Below are 16,076 nucleotides of genomic sequence, written 5' to 3'. Positions count from 1 at the left end.
AACATGTCTCCTCACGTGAAACTTAATTGTTAGGTCTACATTGACATATTAACATCCCACAAATTGAGACGAAATAAACCAAGGTCAAGTAACCAACGACACTTGGTGACAAGCCAATCGGAAATCATTCGATGACATGATAATGAAACCAAACTCGGATCCATGACAAAATGACACTCAACTTGAGCTTATGACAGATTAGAGGCGTGATTGGAGAGAAATCCGCTATGATAACATGTTAATAGCGACAAGCGTGGTCCGTGGACTAACTGTATTGATACTGTCCAAACTTATCTACCTCACATATGTTGGGTTTTAATCACAAAATGTCTCAGTACAATTGAGTATTATCTATTCACTTATAACTCTATTTTATTTGTAACTTCTTAAATATGAGATCTCTCATTTCCAACCAAACTGGTCTAAAAATGATCTCTCCTCTCCTCTCCTCTCCCCTCACTAAGTTCAGCTAATAAAAAAAAAGAACAAACTCCGTCGATCAAATTAGAAAAATAACTGAAAGTGTGAAACACAAACACCCCAGAATCGATATATGTGGATATTATTGTGTTGTGGATAGAACTTGGAGAACGCGGGCCTTCAATCATTCAAAAACAATGAAGCTACAGTCAGCAGATTCTTAAAAGTTTTCTTGTAGGGTTTGCAGCTTGTACGGTCCCCCCTGTAATTGATTGAACTAGCTTGAGAGATAGAGTATCTACTTTCCCATTTTTAATTTTCACAGTAATATATATATGTTCATTAACTTGGATATCTTAACTTGTAATATATTTTAGAGGTTTTTATTTGTAATTTATTTTAGTTTGTAAAAAAAAAAACACTCGGATATCTTAGTTTCCAGAAAGTAACAGAACCTTAATATATTTAAAAATAATAATAAAATATCGAGTTGCTGGAGTACGTCCTTATCTGGGATCTTGCGGCAGAGTTTATGGTTTTTGTTTGAAGGGGTTTGTATATAACTATGTATCTTGTTTGGCTCTGGATGGCCTGCAACTAATTAACTTCACCCAGAAAGAAATTAACAAAGGGTTGTTCTGGAATTCTGGAACCCATGTCCCGTGATGCATGAAGTATGGTGCATGCTGACATGCAATTGACGTAAGTAAGTATATAGTTCAAACAAAGCTTAAGCCAGCTAGCCGTACAGCTCATAGCCTCATTCTCCTCCCAGAGATCGACAGAGACAATCGGGGGATTCAGTGGTACTGTTGAACTGTTGATCATTGCACATCCGTTATCGATTTACCAAGTACCAATTACAACCAATGGTCTAAATATCGCTTATTGATATCGTATTGGTTGAGGGGTAAAACGATATATCGGAGATATTTCAGGGATATATCGATATATATCGGTTTCATCGAATTTGCTTATTTTCAATAAAATTTATAAAATTATACTTCAATATGTACCAAATAAACTAAAAATGGTACTAAGTAAACTAAAGAAAATAAATACTTGATCTTGTGACAATTAAAGTACACGAACAACACCTAATAATAAAAATAGGTATTTAGGCTTGGAATTCATCATCTATATTTAAAATATATATAAAAATTTAAATATAAATAAAAAAATGAAAAAAAGTTTTTCAAAAAAAGAGAGGAAAGAAATATTAAACAAAAATTAAAAAAATTGACCGATATATCAAAAATTGACCGATATTTGACCGTTAACCGATATCTTCAACCGATTTGGACGATATCGTATCATTTTCTAAATATCACCGATATATCAGCCGATATATTCGATATTTAAAACACTAATTATAACATAGCCTGTAAATATTTACCAAAAAGAACTTAGCCTATATATGTATCAATGTATGAATATGTTCATAATATTAGTTTCGATCCTCGTACCAAAAGTTCTGAAGTATGATAACATGTTCATAAGGATTAAGGACAATATGTTATCCGAGCATTTCTAAATTTATTATAATCATTTAATTTAGAAATCACAAATACTACTTTTATATACTGATTTCTTCTTTTAAAAAAAAAAGAAATATATTTTCTTTTTATATTTAATCAAATGGAGTTTATATTCATATCTCCTAAAATATTATTTAGACCTCTCTCTTTTTTCAATTTCGTTTTGATTTTTTCAACCCATATGAAATTACCAAAAAAGACATATAAGAGTGAAAAAAAGAAGAAGGAAAAAACAAAATAATTCTTACCCTGCCTATTTTATAATTTTTCTTTTTTCGTCAATCATTTATTTATTTATTTCAGGCTAATCCTAATTCGAAATAATAATTAAATAAGATGATTTAATTTATTCATTTTTATTGTTAAAAATACAATAAAAAAGAAGAAAAAAAGACAATTCTTAACCTGCCTATTTTATAATTTTTCTTTTTTCGTTAATCATTTATTTATTTCAGGCTAACCCTAATTCGAAATAAGATGATTTAATTTATTCATTTCTATTGTTAAAAATATAATAAATAATATTATTAATCTTCATATATCAATTAAAAAACTACATAGAATGTTTGATAAACTTCGGCTGAGAGAGAAAAATTGTTCAATAGATGTTAAAAAATTTCATGTTGATTTTACTATTTGGTGAATTTCAAATCAATAAATGAAAAACAAAATATTAATTATGAATTTAGGAGTGATAGAGAAAATTAATTTAAGAAGATGGATTATGTAATTCTAAAGAATTTTTTATAATAACTGAATATAAAAGTAGAATTGTAAAGATATTAATAGTAGATTGATTTGATATTTAATAATGATATATTGATTATGTGCATTTTCAGAAAAATATGAAGGACTAAATAACATTTCAAGTATTTGTAAAAAACAAAAAAAAAAGTCTATTATGTGAGAATGTCCAAATATAATTTTTGGAGGTATGAATATAAACTCCCTTAATCAAAAGTTGAGAGATCATGTTAATCTTCTCCATGCCACCGAGAATAAATTGGGAGAATAAATGTTAGAATGATTCATATCTATCCAAGTATGAGCGAATTTAACCAACTTGACCACCATTAATGGGTATCAAGTTTAATTTATTGCGATTTTTTTGTCAGAGCGTAGTCGTGGTATGCGAATGTATGTGTAAATCTGTTAGGTGGTGACCTCTTCATGATCATTCTTTCAGTAAGCAAGTTAAAGTGCTTGCGCCAAATATGAAATGCAGAGACGCGAGAGTTGGATTGATAATGATCGAGGTTTTGCTACCTAAAGAGCCAAGGAAATTTTGGCATTATTTTCTTAGGAGTACGTTAGGAGCGTTTAACTCAATTGCCCCATCGATAAGTGCTTCTGCCAAACTGAAATGCATGGATGCGGTGCATACCTCTTGAGCAAATAAATGTGTTACATTTCTCTCATTAAAGGAAAAAAAGAAAAGAAAAAGAAAGGGAATTGAAGGACTAATTAAGATATAATTATCACAAACACCTTTCAATTGCTATCTAATTAGAGAGAGCCAAGAAGGCCTTGAGAGCAAGAAGAATATAAATCTCCTCACAGAGGAGGCAACAACTCCTATCCACCGTCTCTTCCTGCTTCATCAACTCACATGCTCTCTCATCTCTCCGACTCAAAATTCAAACTCATAGAGTTCACACACTTGCCTAGCTAGCTATAACGCCCTAATCTAATTAAGCCCTTTGTTGCCACTTCAACAAACTCGAAGCTCCTTTACCTAGCTAGCTTACCTGAGCTGAACGAGCTATGATACGCAACATGGCAAACTCCGGTTCCAGCGGCCGGGGCATCGCAACCATTGTGGGAGTTGGACCGAATCTAGGCCGGTCCATCGCCCGCAAGTTCGCCCATGAGGGCTACACAGTGGCTATTCTTGCTCGTGATCTTGACGGATTGTCGAAATTTGCCGACGAGATTGCGAGGGAGGAGAAATCTCAAGTGTTTGCCATAAGAATTGACTGTTCCGACTCTCGGAGCGTGAGGGAGGCCTTTGAGAGTGTTCTTTCCCTTGGCTTTGTGGAGGTGCTGGTCTACAATGCTTACCAGCCGGCTTCTTCAAACCCCACAAAATTCACCGACATTCGTATCGACTCCCTGGAGAAGTCCCTTGCCGTTTCTTCTGTCGGAGCTTTCCACTGTGCTCAACAGGTATAAATACGGTTTAAACTTAACGATGAGTTAATTAAATGCAGTTTAAATCAACAATATGATAACAACTAAACAAAGCATGTAGCTAACACGGTTTATGGTAAGAATTTGTTCGTATAATATATGTAAAATCATAATTTAAATGATTTGTTTGACATAATAGGATTTCAACAGAATTAATAATTCTTGTTCTTGAAATTGATATGTCCATATGTTTATATGGAAATTGAAGGTTCTTCCTGGTATGGTGGAGAGGGGAAGGGGGACGATTTTGTTCACCGGATGTTCAGCTTCTCTTAGAGGCAGTGCTGGCTACTCTGAGCTATGTAAGTACTTAATTTTTGAGCTTCAGCTCTAATTCTACTTGGTTCAGCATGTTTGTTAGAATGTTAGTTTTACATTCGTGTTGTGATCGATGAGGCAGGCTGTGGGAAATTTGCCCTAAGAGGGCTATCCCAATGTTTGTCTATGGAGTTTCAACCTTATGGTGTACACATTGCGCATGTTATCGTTGACGGTGTCATGGGACCGGCTAGGGGTGGCTTGTCATCGAGTTCGAATTCAAGAATCGCCAGAGCGGGAGTCGGCGGAGGTGGAGATGGATCAATGGACCCAGATGCGGTGGCTCAAACCTACTGGCACTTGCATATTCAAGACAGGAGCGCTTGGACCCAGGAAATCGACCTCCGTCCTTCAATACCTCCAATATTTTGCTAATCCTTACAATAATTCCGAGTTTCCTTGAATCCATGAAAGGTCCCCAAATATAATGCATAAGGCTAGCTGCGTTTTTCACATCATCATTGGTTCATTATTATCATTACTAGTCCCTTCTCCTATTGCTTTCATCGCATCATTGTTACTACAACTTGGCCTACTAGCCCTCATTCCACTGCTCGCCTCCAATCCTCATCAATGACACCCATCTTGTCTCCATTAGATCACAAGGTGTCTATTATAGTCTAGAACTTCTTGCATACAGGAACAGTGTCATACAACGTTTCTGTGGCAATAATTTATCAAGTCGACAAGCCAATGGGAAGAAGCCATGAAGTAGTTCATTTGGTTTTAACATATTACCTGTTAAGAGTCTACCACGACTTTGAGGACCCTCCAAGTGATCAGTAGTTCAGTGCAGCTTGAAGCTTTTGCTAGGCTCAGGTCTCAATCTACATCCTCAAGTAGTCAAGAATTCATGGTCGGGTTATAATCATTGTGGGGCTAAAAAAATGCATCATGTTCATCTTTTCTGTTCATTTTATCTTCGATTAGTATGCGGTTGACGGTGGATTTATTATGTACAAAAGTGTGATATGTTGCTTATCGTTATTTTAAAGACATTACGATTCAAGATTCATATTATTACGTTGTGATTAATGTTTGTGTGATTGATGCAACATTTTCCGTTAGTGTGGGAGAGGTCTAGTTGAAAAGACCCAAAAACTAGGACGTGGCCCAGATTTAGTTCGTAGGAAAAGGACAGGGTCTCATGGATGATATTAGGACATCGTGTTCCAATTTAGGACACCCAACAACTCTTTAACCCAAGGTTAAGATTTTAATAGGTACCTTATAATCTTTAAGCCTTAAATCCGAAATTATGTTAACAAGAAAAAAAAAACAGAAAATACTCGGTTATTTTCTTTGAGGAGGAATATGTTTTCTTTGTTGTGACTTTTGAGGTAAATCTTACAACTTGAGTAAGTTTTACAAATTTTCCATAAAAAAAAATTTCAATCAAAGAAAAGCGAAGGATCGGTGCGGTGCGGTGCGGTTGTTGCTCATTCACTCACTTTGACTCGAACAAAGATGATTAATGTGTCAGTAGTACGATGGAGGATGATTCTAGAGAAGCCATATCTGACTGGCTGGGGATTCCAGAGGCAAACAAGTTACATGTAGGGACTAGGTCACCAGGGACCTCTGGAATGATGCGGTTAGTAGGGCACTTCGTAACTGTACAAAAGTCCCATCTCTAAAGTTCAATACAGCAACCCACCCCCTCTACCACATCGTTTTAAACGAAGTTTTACCGTAACATTCCTTCACTTTAGAACCCATTTGTAATTGATTCAATTATGAAATCGTGAATAATCATTAGTTCGAGTGGTACATAGTAATCTATACCCTTTTCTTTTATATGAAAAAGGGAAGTCTAAGCAAGAAAAAATAAATTTAACCCAGGGAATGGCATTCCTATAAACACATCAAGATGGAAAAAAGAAGAAGTCTTGGGTGAGACAATTATCATCGCACCACTCGTGTGTTTTCAAAAACTGAGTGATATGCAATAATGTATTAGTTAGGATTGCACCATACTTGGTATGACTCTCGGTATTGACAGAAACTGGAGAAAATCTGGAAAAAAAAAACCAAGGAGATTGATACATACACACACAATCCCTTGGAATGGGGCAAAAGAAACCTAACTAGCCCAACAGCACGAAACGAATTTATGTTGGAGCTAGCTATCTGCAATCTGAGGCTGAAACATGATAATGCTACAATTCTCAGACCCATCAAGCAAGTCTGCAGCACTCAAACCCTAGCTGGTTTTATGTTTCAATGATCAGACTTTATGACTCACGGGACCAGTACACCACAATACCACATGAATATCTCTCTCCATTGTCAAAGAACCCTGCTTCATAGTCAAAGAAGCCTCTAACTTTCGTCACTTGTTTCTTCATATTCGGAAGATCATGATAGCACTGTATTAAATCATATAGTTACTGATTATTCTCCAAAAGATGCTATATAGCTATAAGCAACCACAATATAAGAGAAGCAATGGAGATCCTCACAGCTCTACCAGTTTAATTCGAATCCATTAGGAAAACAAGAAAGACCATATCCACTTATATGCATTCGACATAAGTCTAACCCAAAAGTCAAAGGTGTTGAATTTAACCTTACCATATTGTCTCCTTATACCGACATAGAAATTCCAACATGTGATAACATACAGGAATTAGCACAGCTAATTTGGGAAGCAAATTTGCCGACCACTTTTTTTTACCATCCTCATATGGACCTACTTAGATGAAAATCATGTCTTTTATACTTACTATAGTTATACCATAGTTAACTCTTAAATTTTTTAAATTAATTATTAATTTATTTTTACCATGTGTTATTAATTCATATAGATAACCATAGTTATATCATAATTAATCTAGAATACGTGACTTTCATCTAGGTGGGTGGGCATGAGGGTGGTAAAAAAAATTGGTCGGTAAATTTACTTCCGCTAATTTGTCTCATCTTTCAATGGATTCAAACAACAAACTTTAATTCTTCATTTATGAGTCAAGAACAACAAAAGACTTAGGAAAAACACCAGAAACAAATGAAAAACACTAGAAATTTGGCTCAAGTTAAAATTCAACACGTGGTATCAAGAGCTGGTTTATTTTGCGATGTCGATTGGCAAAGGAATGGCTGAGGCAGGAGAGGTGAGAGCGTCCATAAAACTATTCAATGTCAAGGACAACTTCACGCTTTGACAGAGGAAGATGAGGAACGTTCTGATCCAGCATAAGGTTGATGTAGCTCTTGAAGAATCAAAGCCTACAACAATGTCTGATGCAGATTGGGTAAAAAAGTATAAGATAGCAAAGAGTTGCATTGAGTTGCATCTTGCTGATAATGTTGTGCTTCAGATCGGAGAGGAGCTGACTACAAAGCAGGCATGGGACAAGCTGCAAAATGTTTATATGGGTACAACCATCAGTAACAAGCTACTCTTGAAGGAACAACTCTTTGGCCTCAAGATGGAGGAAGGGGATGATCTTACTGATCATATATCCAAGTTTCAGAACTGCATAATTAACTTGGAGAAGGTTGGGGCAAAGATGGGAGATGAGGACTTGGCTATGATGCTACTACAGTCTTTGCCATCATCATTCAAACACTTCAAGACCACCGTGATATTCCACAAAGAGACCATCACACTTGCATGAGTGTGTGAGAACCTGGAACAATATGTCAGGATGCAGAGGGAAGATAATAATTCCCAAGCACGAGGACTGAGTGTCAGAGGGAAGGAGAGAGGAAGGTCTAAGAGTAAAGGTGATGGATTTGAAGACAATGGCAGGTCTACATCCAAGGGAAAAGGAAAAGTAAAGAAGAAGGATGGTTTCTTCGTATGTAGTTCACCCGACCACTGGAAAAGAAATTACAGACAATGGAAGGAGAAGAAGGCGCATATACTTGGAGAAAGCTCCCAATCAGCCAATGTCGTTATTGGGAATGATAGTGATGATGGAGAACTTCTTGCAATCTCAGCCAGCTCCGGCGCACCTAGACATTAGACTTTGGACATAGCCTGCACATTTCACATGTGTGCACACAGAGATTGGTTTGACACATATGAAGAGAGGGCACCAGATCAGTTTTGATGGGGAATGATTCACCAAATAGAATCATGGGAATCAGCACAGTAAAAATCTCAATGTATGATGGCATTGTCAGGACATTGGGAAAGGTCAGACACATTCCACATTTGAGCAGAAATCTGATTTCTCTAAGTCTATTGGATAGGGAAGGATTGTGGCATAAAGGTAACAATGGAGTGCTCAAAGTCGGAAAGGGTTAGCTGGTCTACATGAAAGGTGTGTTTCAGCCTGATAATATGTATAAACTCACAGGTTCTACAATAGTAGGTGGAGCATCATTTTGTATGGAATAAGACAAGACTGAGCTCTGGCACAGACGGCTAGGGCACATGAGTCAAAAAAGGGGTTGCAAGAATTACACAAGCAAGATAAGCTAGAAGGCATAACGAGTTGCAGCCTTGACTTCTGCAAGTATTGCACACTCGGTAAGCAGACCAAGGTATCATTCAAAGTGAGCAGCAGTGAGAACAAATCCAAAGGAGTATTAGACTATATTCACACAGATGTTTGGGGGCCTGGATCAACAAAATCGTTGGGTAAGGCCAGATACTTTGTCTCTTTCATAGATGATTTTTCAAGGAAGGTTTGAGTTTACTTTATGAAGACAAAAGATGAGGTCTTTCTGAAGTTTAAGGAGTGGAAGGCTGAAATAGAGAACCAAACAGGCAGGAAAATCAAAGTGTTGAGAAACGACAACGGAGGTGAATATAGAAGTAATCAGTTCTTACAATTCTGCAAGGATGAAGGCATTACAAAAAATTTTACTGTTAAGAAAACTCCCCAGCAAAACGGTGTTGTAGAGAGGATGAACAAAACTCTCTTGGAGAGAGAAAGAAGCATGAGGCTTCATGCAGGGTTGCCTGAAGAGTTTTGGGCAGAATCGCTTAATCATGCTTGTTACTTGATTAATTGATCACTTTCAAAGGCTATTAACTTCAAGTGTGCAGAGGAGATATGGTCTGAAAAACCAATTGATTATTCCAACTTAAGAGTGTTTGGATGCAGCGCCTACGCGCATATTCCCAGGGATGAAAGAACCAAGCTGAAACCAAAGTTACATGAATGTGTGTTTATTTGTTTTCAAAGAGGAGTAAAAGGTTATAAGTTGTGGGATATAATCAACGAGAAAAGGGTGCTCAGCAGGGATGTTGTTTTTGATGAGAAGACTATGTCGTTAAATGTAGAAGCTAATAGTAAGGAGGAGAAAATGATTGTTGCTGAAAAAGATAAAGAAGCAATCGAGATATCATTAGCTAAATGATCAGTTGAAGATTCTCAAGCTCAGGTGGAGCAAGTAGGGAATGATCAAGTAGCTATTGAGGAACCAGAGCAGCAACACCAGTCACCAATTAGGGCTCAGGTGGAGCAGTCCTCACGTAGGGGTCAAAATCCTCCCATCCCACAAGAACCTGAGCCATTGAGGAGAGTCATAACACTTGACAAACCAAAGAGGAATTTAAATAAGGTACAACTGTACGGATTCAAAACAGAAGAAGATGTGAGTCATGCTCTGACCATAAGTGAGGAACCAGAGCAGCAACAACAGTCACCAATCCAACTACTTATCAAAAAGCTATAGAAAGCGAAGAAAGGGAAGGTTGGATTGGTGCTATGGCAGAAGAGATGGAATCTCTGCATAAGAATTCTGTGTGGGAGCTGGTTCCTAGACCCAAAGAAAGAAAACTTGTTGGCTGCAAGTGGGTGTTTAGGAAGAAAAAAGGAATACATGAAGATGATGTCATAAAATACAAAGCACGCCTGGTGGCAAAAGGGTATTCGCAGAAAGAGGGAGTGGACTATGATGAGATTTTCTCTCCGGTCGTCAAACACACTTCACTACGGCTGTTGTTATCCATAGCAGCTCAGTATGATATGGAGATTGAGCAGATGGATGTTAAAACTGCATTTCTTCATGTGGACCTCGAAGAAGACATTTACATGTCGCAGCCGAAGGGTTTTGTCAAAACAAGGAAATATAATATGGTTTATCGACTAAAGAAGTCTCTATATGGACTCAAGCAATCGCCAAGACAGTGGTACAAGCGTTTCGACACAAACATGATGAAGATAGGCTACACGAGGTGTCAATATGACTACTGCGTTTACCACCATGTATTCGAAGATGAGTAGATAATTCTACTACTACTGTATGTAGATGACATGCTGATTGCATGCAAGGATATGTTGAAAATTCAGAAACTTAAAGAAACGTTGGGGGCTGAATTCGACATGAAGGATCTAAGAGTTTCACAAAAGATCCTTGGAATTGAAATAAGAAGGGATAGAAACACAAGTGAAATATGGCTGTCACAAGAGACGTACATTATGAAGGTAGTTGAACGGTTCAACATGGATGAAGCTAAGGTTGTTTCTACCCCATTAGCTGCACATTTTCGGCTGAGTGCAGAGCATAGGCCATCAAATCAAAAGGAGATTGATGCGATGAAGAATGTTCCATATGCTAATGCAGTAGGGTGTCTTAATGTATGCAATGATATGCACAAGTCCAGATTTAGCTCAAGCATTGAATGTTGTCTCTAAGTACATGTCAAATCCGGGAAAGCGTCATTGGGAAGCAGTGAAGTGGATTCTGAGGTACTTAAAGAGAACTAGGCAGTTTGGAATCAGGTTTGAAAGAAAACAAGAAGAAGCATGTGTGTCTAGTTTTGTTGACTCTGATTTTGCAGGAGACTTAGATAGAAGAAGGTCTACAACAGGTTATGTTTTCACTTGTGGTGGAGGGCATGTGAGCTGGAAAAAAAAATCTTCAAGAGGTTATAGCTCTATCTACTACTGAGGCAGAGTATATGGCGTTGACAGAAGCTTCTAAGGAACCTGTTTGGTTAAATGGACTGGCAAGACAATTTGGCATTCACCAGGAAGGTGTGGTAGTGAAGTGTGACAGCCAAAGTGCCATATATTTGGTGAAGAATCAAGTGTTTCATGCAAGGACAAAGCACATTGATGTTCGCTATCACCGGATCAGAGATTGGAGAAAGTTCACACAAATGACAATGCAGCATATTGTCTAAGCAAGTCAGTTTCTGTGGAGAAGTTCAAGCACTGCTTGAACTTGCTTAGTGTCACAACATGCTGAGTTGTGGTGGAGCACCTCCTCACTTGAGGTGTGATGAGGCAAGAGGAGTATTGCCAAGGTAAATGATCTTAGAGGTTTGTTCAGGGTTACTTCAAAAGATACAAGACATCCTGAAGGTTGCAACAATCAGTTGGTATCAACTCACCAAGGTGGAGATTGTTGTGTTTTTGGCTCATTGATATAATTTGGAACTGTAGAATTCATTAGGAAAATCTGAGTTTAGAATAGAAAGAGGACAACACTGCAACTTTTCTATAAGCTCTAGGAAAATTGGTCTTTTAAGATTCTATTATGATTTGTATAATAGACTTAGTCTATTAGGTTTAGGAGTCCAAAACCATATTGTATCAGCAACCCCTATTGATATAGATAGGGATGCAGGGGGGTTAAAATTCAAATGGTATCAGAACCTGGTTTGAGGTTAGGTTCAGCTGAAATCGGTGTTGTCAGAATGGATGTTAAACTTCAAAACTCTAATACATGAAACTAATGAAAAACACCAGAAACAAATCACTCAAGTATAATGGTTAGCAGAGGTCATTGAAAACATATTGCAGCAGCCAGCAGATAAGGGAAACATGAGAGTTTGAAACTTGTTGTAAAGGAGAGGTTTACCTTGTCAGAGGAAAACTGAATTGAAACTTTGAAACTTAATCCTTCAAATTGGATATTGATAGTCACATATTTATGTGACTTTTATTGTGTTAATTTTTCATTTTACTTAGCTATTTTTGTAATGTTTTATATTTTTAATTAAGTTTATTTATTTTTAGGTATTTTGAAGTGGAATAAAGAAGAAGAGAGATGAAAGAGAGGAAAATTCAATTCCTAACTCGAATATCTTGACAAAAAGAGAAAAATGTGAAATTCTGGTAATTTTTCGAGCACCACCACTTTCGGTGGTGAATTTTCGGGCTAATTTTATGGAGGAGTAAAGAAGTATCAACACATTGTCCTAACATCTTTTTAGTTGAGATTTAACTACACTATTTTTCTCTCTTTCTCACAAAATCATGGCTCCCCATTGTCCAAAAATCTACACATATATTATGCAAAAATCTGATTTTATTTTGGGTTTAATCATTACTTTTAGGTCCATCACTTTCTTCTTTATCACTCACTTCCTCCATGATCATTCACTTCTTTCATGATTACCCACTTCCTTCCATAATCACCCACTTCCTTCCACTTCATTCCATGATCATCCACTTCCTTTCATGATCATTCACTTTCTTCTTTATCACTCACTTCCTCTATGATCACCCACTTACTTCCACTTCCTCCATGATCATTCACTTTTTTCATGATCACCCACTTCCTTCCACTTCATTCCATGATCACCCACTTTATTTCATGATCACTCACTTCATTCTTTATCACCCACTTATTCCATAACCAACCACCTCACTCACTACACCATTATCTCTCACTTTTCTCTACTTTTTTCACCACTGTTCTCCTCTATAAAAACTTCCATCACCACCATCTCCATACACACCATTTTTCCACAACCAACCAAGAGAAAGAGAGGGAGAGGGAGAGGGAAAGAAAAAATAGAGATAAGAAAGAGAGAGAGAGAGAGAGAGAGAGAGGGGAAGAAAAATTAGAGAGAAGAAGAGAAGAGAAATGGGAGAAGACGAACATGAAGATCCGAAGCGAAGTCACCTGCAATCTTCTCAAACTACAACCAACATCTCCTCAAGGTACTAAAATCTCATCAAGCCTCCACAAGAAAAATAAAGTTCGGTCTCTTCTCCTTTAATTCATCTCATGTATTCTTTGATGCATGTCTTAGGGTTTTATTATCTTGAATATGTATATGACTGACATATCATTGCATATTCTGTGAGAGATAACAAGTTCTTTGCAGGTACTTGTGTGAAGTGATTCCTTAGTAATCTAAGGCTACCGACATTAACCTTAGATTCTTTGTTGTTACTCAAACATTTTTAGAACTTGATGATTTTAATTATTTTGGTCTAGATACCGACATTTCATAGATCTATTAATTGAAAATATAGTTAAGTCGATACCGACATTTCACTTAATATGACAAGTAAAAGAACGTAATACGGTTAATGACCTAATGACATTGGCTTAATTATGAGTGCATTCATCTATAATTATTGATATTATTTTGGGAGTGATTGAAGTATATCTAGTGGTGGAGAAAAGTTCCTAACTATTGTTTTTCTCATATTTACATCCATATTTTTTTTAATATTCTGTGAACAACAGTACGTTTGTCTTAGTTATTTTTGTTCACCAATCAAACCAATTCCGATTCCCTTCAAAATATGTGTGATAGTCCACCACTGTGTCTAGTTTGTGTCTATTTAATTTCGTAGGTTTTTGTTGAGTATAGATTAGCTAATTAATTAGGTTTCATCTCCTAGGTCAAGTCTGCCAGATTTCTGATTTACGCATCTATTTGTGTTTTTAAGTCCTAATTTCACCAATCCTCTATGGGTAATGACCTCTATTTGCCATTAACTACATTGATATAATTGATTTTATAATATGGTATCTTTGTAGGTGCTTTTGCGCCTATCAGACATGCAACACTAACAGTTGCATAAGTCATCTTTGCCCTCCCCCTGCAAAACATCAAGTACGAAAATAATTCATTGAAAATCCGTTGTTGTGGAGAAAATCCATTGTTCCTTGTGGATATGGCATTCTTCCCTCTTTCCAATTCCTTTCTCTTCCTCACATTTTTTTGGTTTTTAGAACATTCAGGTTGGTTCTGGCGCTTGATACCTGATCATTTAACAGATAATTAGGATATAAAAAAACTTTATCTAAAATAACAAAATACACGAACAATATCTCTTGCATCAGGAACAAGAATAAGATAGATGCTGTAATAGAAGTTACATGCAGCATACTGTTTCCTTTTCCTCTCAATACCTCCTTTGGCAGTCATTTCCTTTGATTTTTCATTGCTCTGACCAGTCTAGCTGCTCCACCACATTTGTGCTTCTCCGCTAGCACTATGGATCTTTCAGCTTCATTACTCCAACGCTACAAGGTGGATGAAAACACAATTAAGAACTCAACAATCTAATAGCACATACCAATAACAATTTCTTTTCTACACAAAAAGGCATCTCATCAACCAGAACATGTCTAAACGTTTTCATTTTGTAAAGATTGCGACCCTTCACCAGCAGAGGAATTAATAAACACATCTCCTTTACTCCCCTGCTCCATAACACTTCAACCTTGAATGAGGAAGTACACAAGTTAAATCTTATACATTGAAATGTGCAGATGCAAGTTCTACAAAAGCAATCAATATATTTATCATTGATCGTCGCATATCTAAGTTCTATACACCTTACCGTAAAAGTATGATGTTGTTTTGCCGCACCAAAGCTATCTTTCATAACAGCAGCATCAACTCTATTCCCAATAACCCTTCCATGTCTCCTCATCTTATCAAACCTGCACATAATGAAATGCTCAACTCACAGCATCAGACGAGTAGAGAATGTTGTACACAACACCACATATGAAAAACACGTAAGCGTTCACGACAATACTTCTGATAAACTTTTTGCGTGAAGAGGACTACGTCTCCCTTACATACATCACCTACATCATATATTCAAATTGTAAACTCGAAGGAAAACCGGTCGAAACTTAATACAAGAATTTTAAGCAAAAGAAACACTAACTTGTACAGTTAATTGCAAAGGATGATCTAGGATACAATGCTTCACCATTTCCTTCTCTTAACCTAACATTACGATCATAAGAATCAATCAACTAACAGTGTGACTAAAATAGATATAGAACTTTAAACAATGACTCGAAAAAAGCCAGAAATGAACACTTGAGAAGGCTTAATAGTACCTCATGTGCTCTTCAATTCCTTGTATACAAACCAATTTGGGATAGGGTCAGTCCCTCTTTAATGGAGGTGAGAAAACTATGTGATGTTCATATGAGTAAATCAAGAACAACTATTAATTTGGTGACTCATTAATTGATGAAGCTGATTTTGTTGAAACTTGGAGCCGCCTTTGTTGAACGTAAGAAACAAAGCTACAACCTTAGGGTCATGGTGGCTGATTTTTTTGACAAAAAAAGAAGAATGCATTGATTAGCATGCCAACATTGAGCATGAATCAAGGAAGAAAATTGACTTTGCTTCCATGCATGTTACATGTAAATGCATGAATTGCACAAAGATGTTTGTCTATATAAAGGCATGAGAAACGGTGGAATATGGGAACAACAATATCAGAGAGATCATCTTGTGTGTGATCAAGAGTGAGAGATAGAGAGAAAACTCAAAGTAGAGAGTTTTGTGTGTAGAAAAATAAAGTGATTATGAGAGTGTATCCCTTCAAGTGTGAGTCTTGAAGTAGTGTTTCTCTTATTGTAATATTTCTTCGTATAGCGGAGGTTCTTTATTGTTGCTACTTGTGGACGTAGGCACTTTGACGAACC

At 36.7% G+C, this 16,076-nt stretch overlaps 1 protein-coding gene across 1 annotated transcript; it reads left to right on the top strand.

Moving 5' to 3' along the window:
* The first annotated feature begins 3,570 nt into the window (after positions 1-3,570).
* On the top strand, positions 3,571-5,501 carry LOC126795781 (uncharacterized). Its single transcript, XM_050522541.1, has 3 exons — positions 3,571-4,124; positions 4,357-4,450; positions 4,549-5,501. Exons 1-3 carry the CDS (start codon positions 3,723-3,725, stop codon positions 4,839-4,841), a joined length of 789 nt encoding a protein of 262 aa, XP_050378498.1. The 5' UTR covers positions 3,571-3,722; the 3' UTR covers positions 4,842-5,501.
* Positions 5,502-16,076: the final 10,575 nt, after the last annotated feature.

This window comes from Argentina anserina, chromosome 1 (genome assembly GCF_933775445.1).
Source record: "Argentina anserina chromosome 1, drPotAnse1.1, whole genome shotgun sequence".
Classification (NCBI taxonomy): domain Eukaryota; kingdom Viridiplantae; phylum Streptophyta; class Magnoliopsida; order Rosales; family Rosaceae; genus Argentina; species Argentina anserina.
This window is presented reverse-complemented; position numbering and strand designations above follow the sequence as displayed.

What these genes read in the sequence shown, in the direction of transcription:
- LOC126795781 (XM_050522541.1), top strand. Translation starts at nt 3,723, where the DNA reads ATGATACGCAACATGGCAAACTCCGGTTCCAGCGGCCGGGGCATCGCA. An exon ending in CTTTCCACTGTGCTCAACAG is followed by an intron (nt 4,125 to 4,356) that starts GTATAAATACGG and finishes TGGAAATTGAAG; the next exon opens with GTTCTTCCTGGTATGGTGGA. An exon ending in TGCTGGCTACTCTGAGCTAT is followed by an intron (nt 4,451 to 4,548) that starts GTAAGTACTTAA and finishes TCGATGAGGCAG; the next exon opens with GCTGTGGGAAATTTGCCCTA.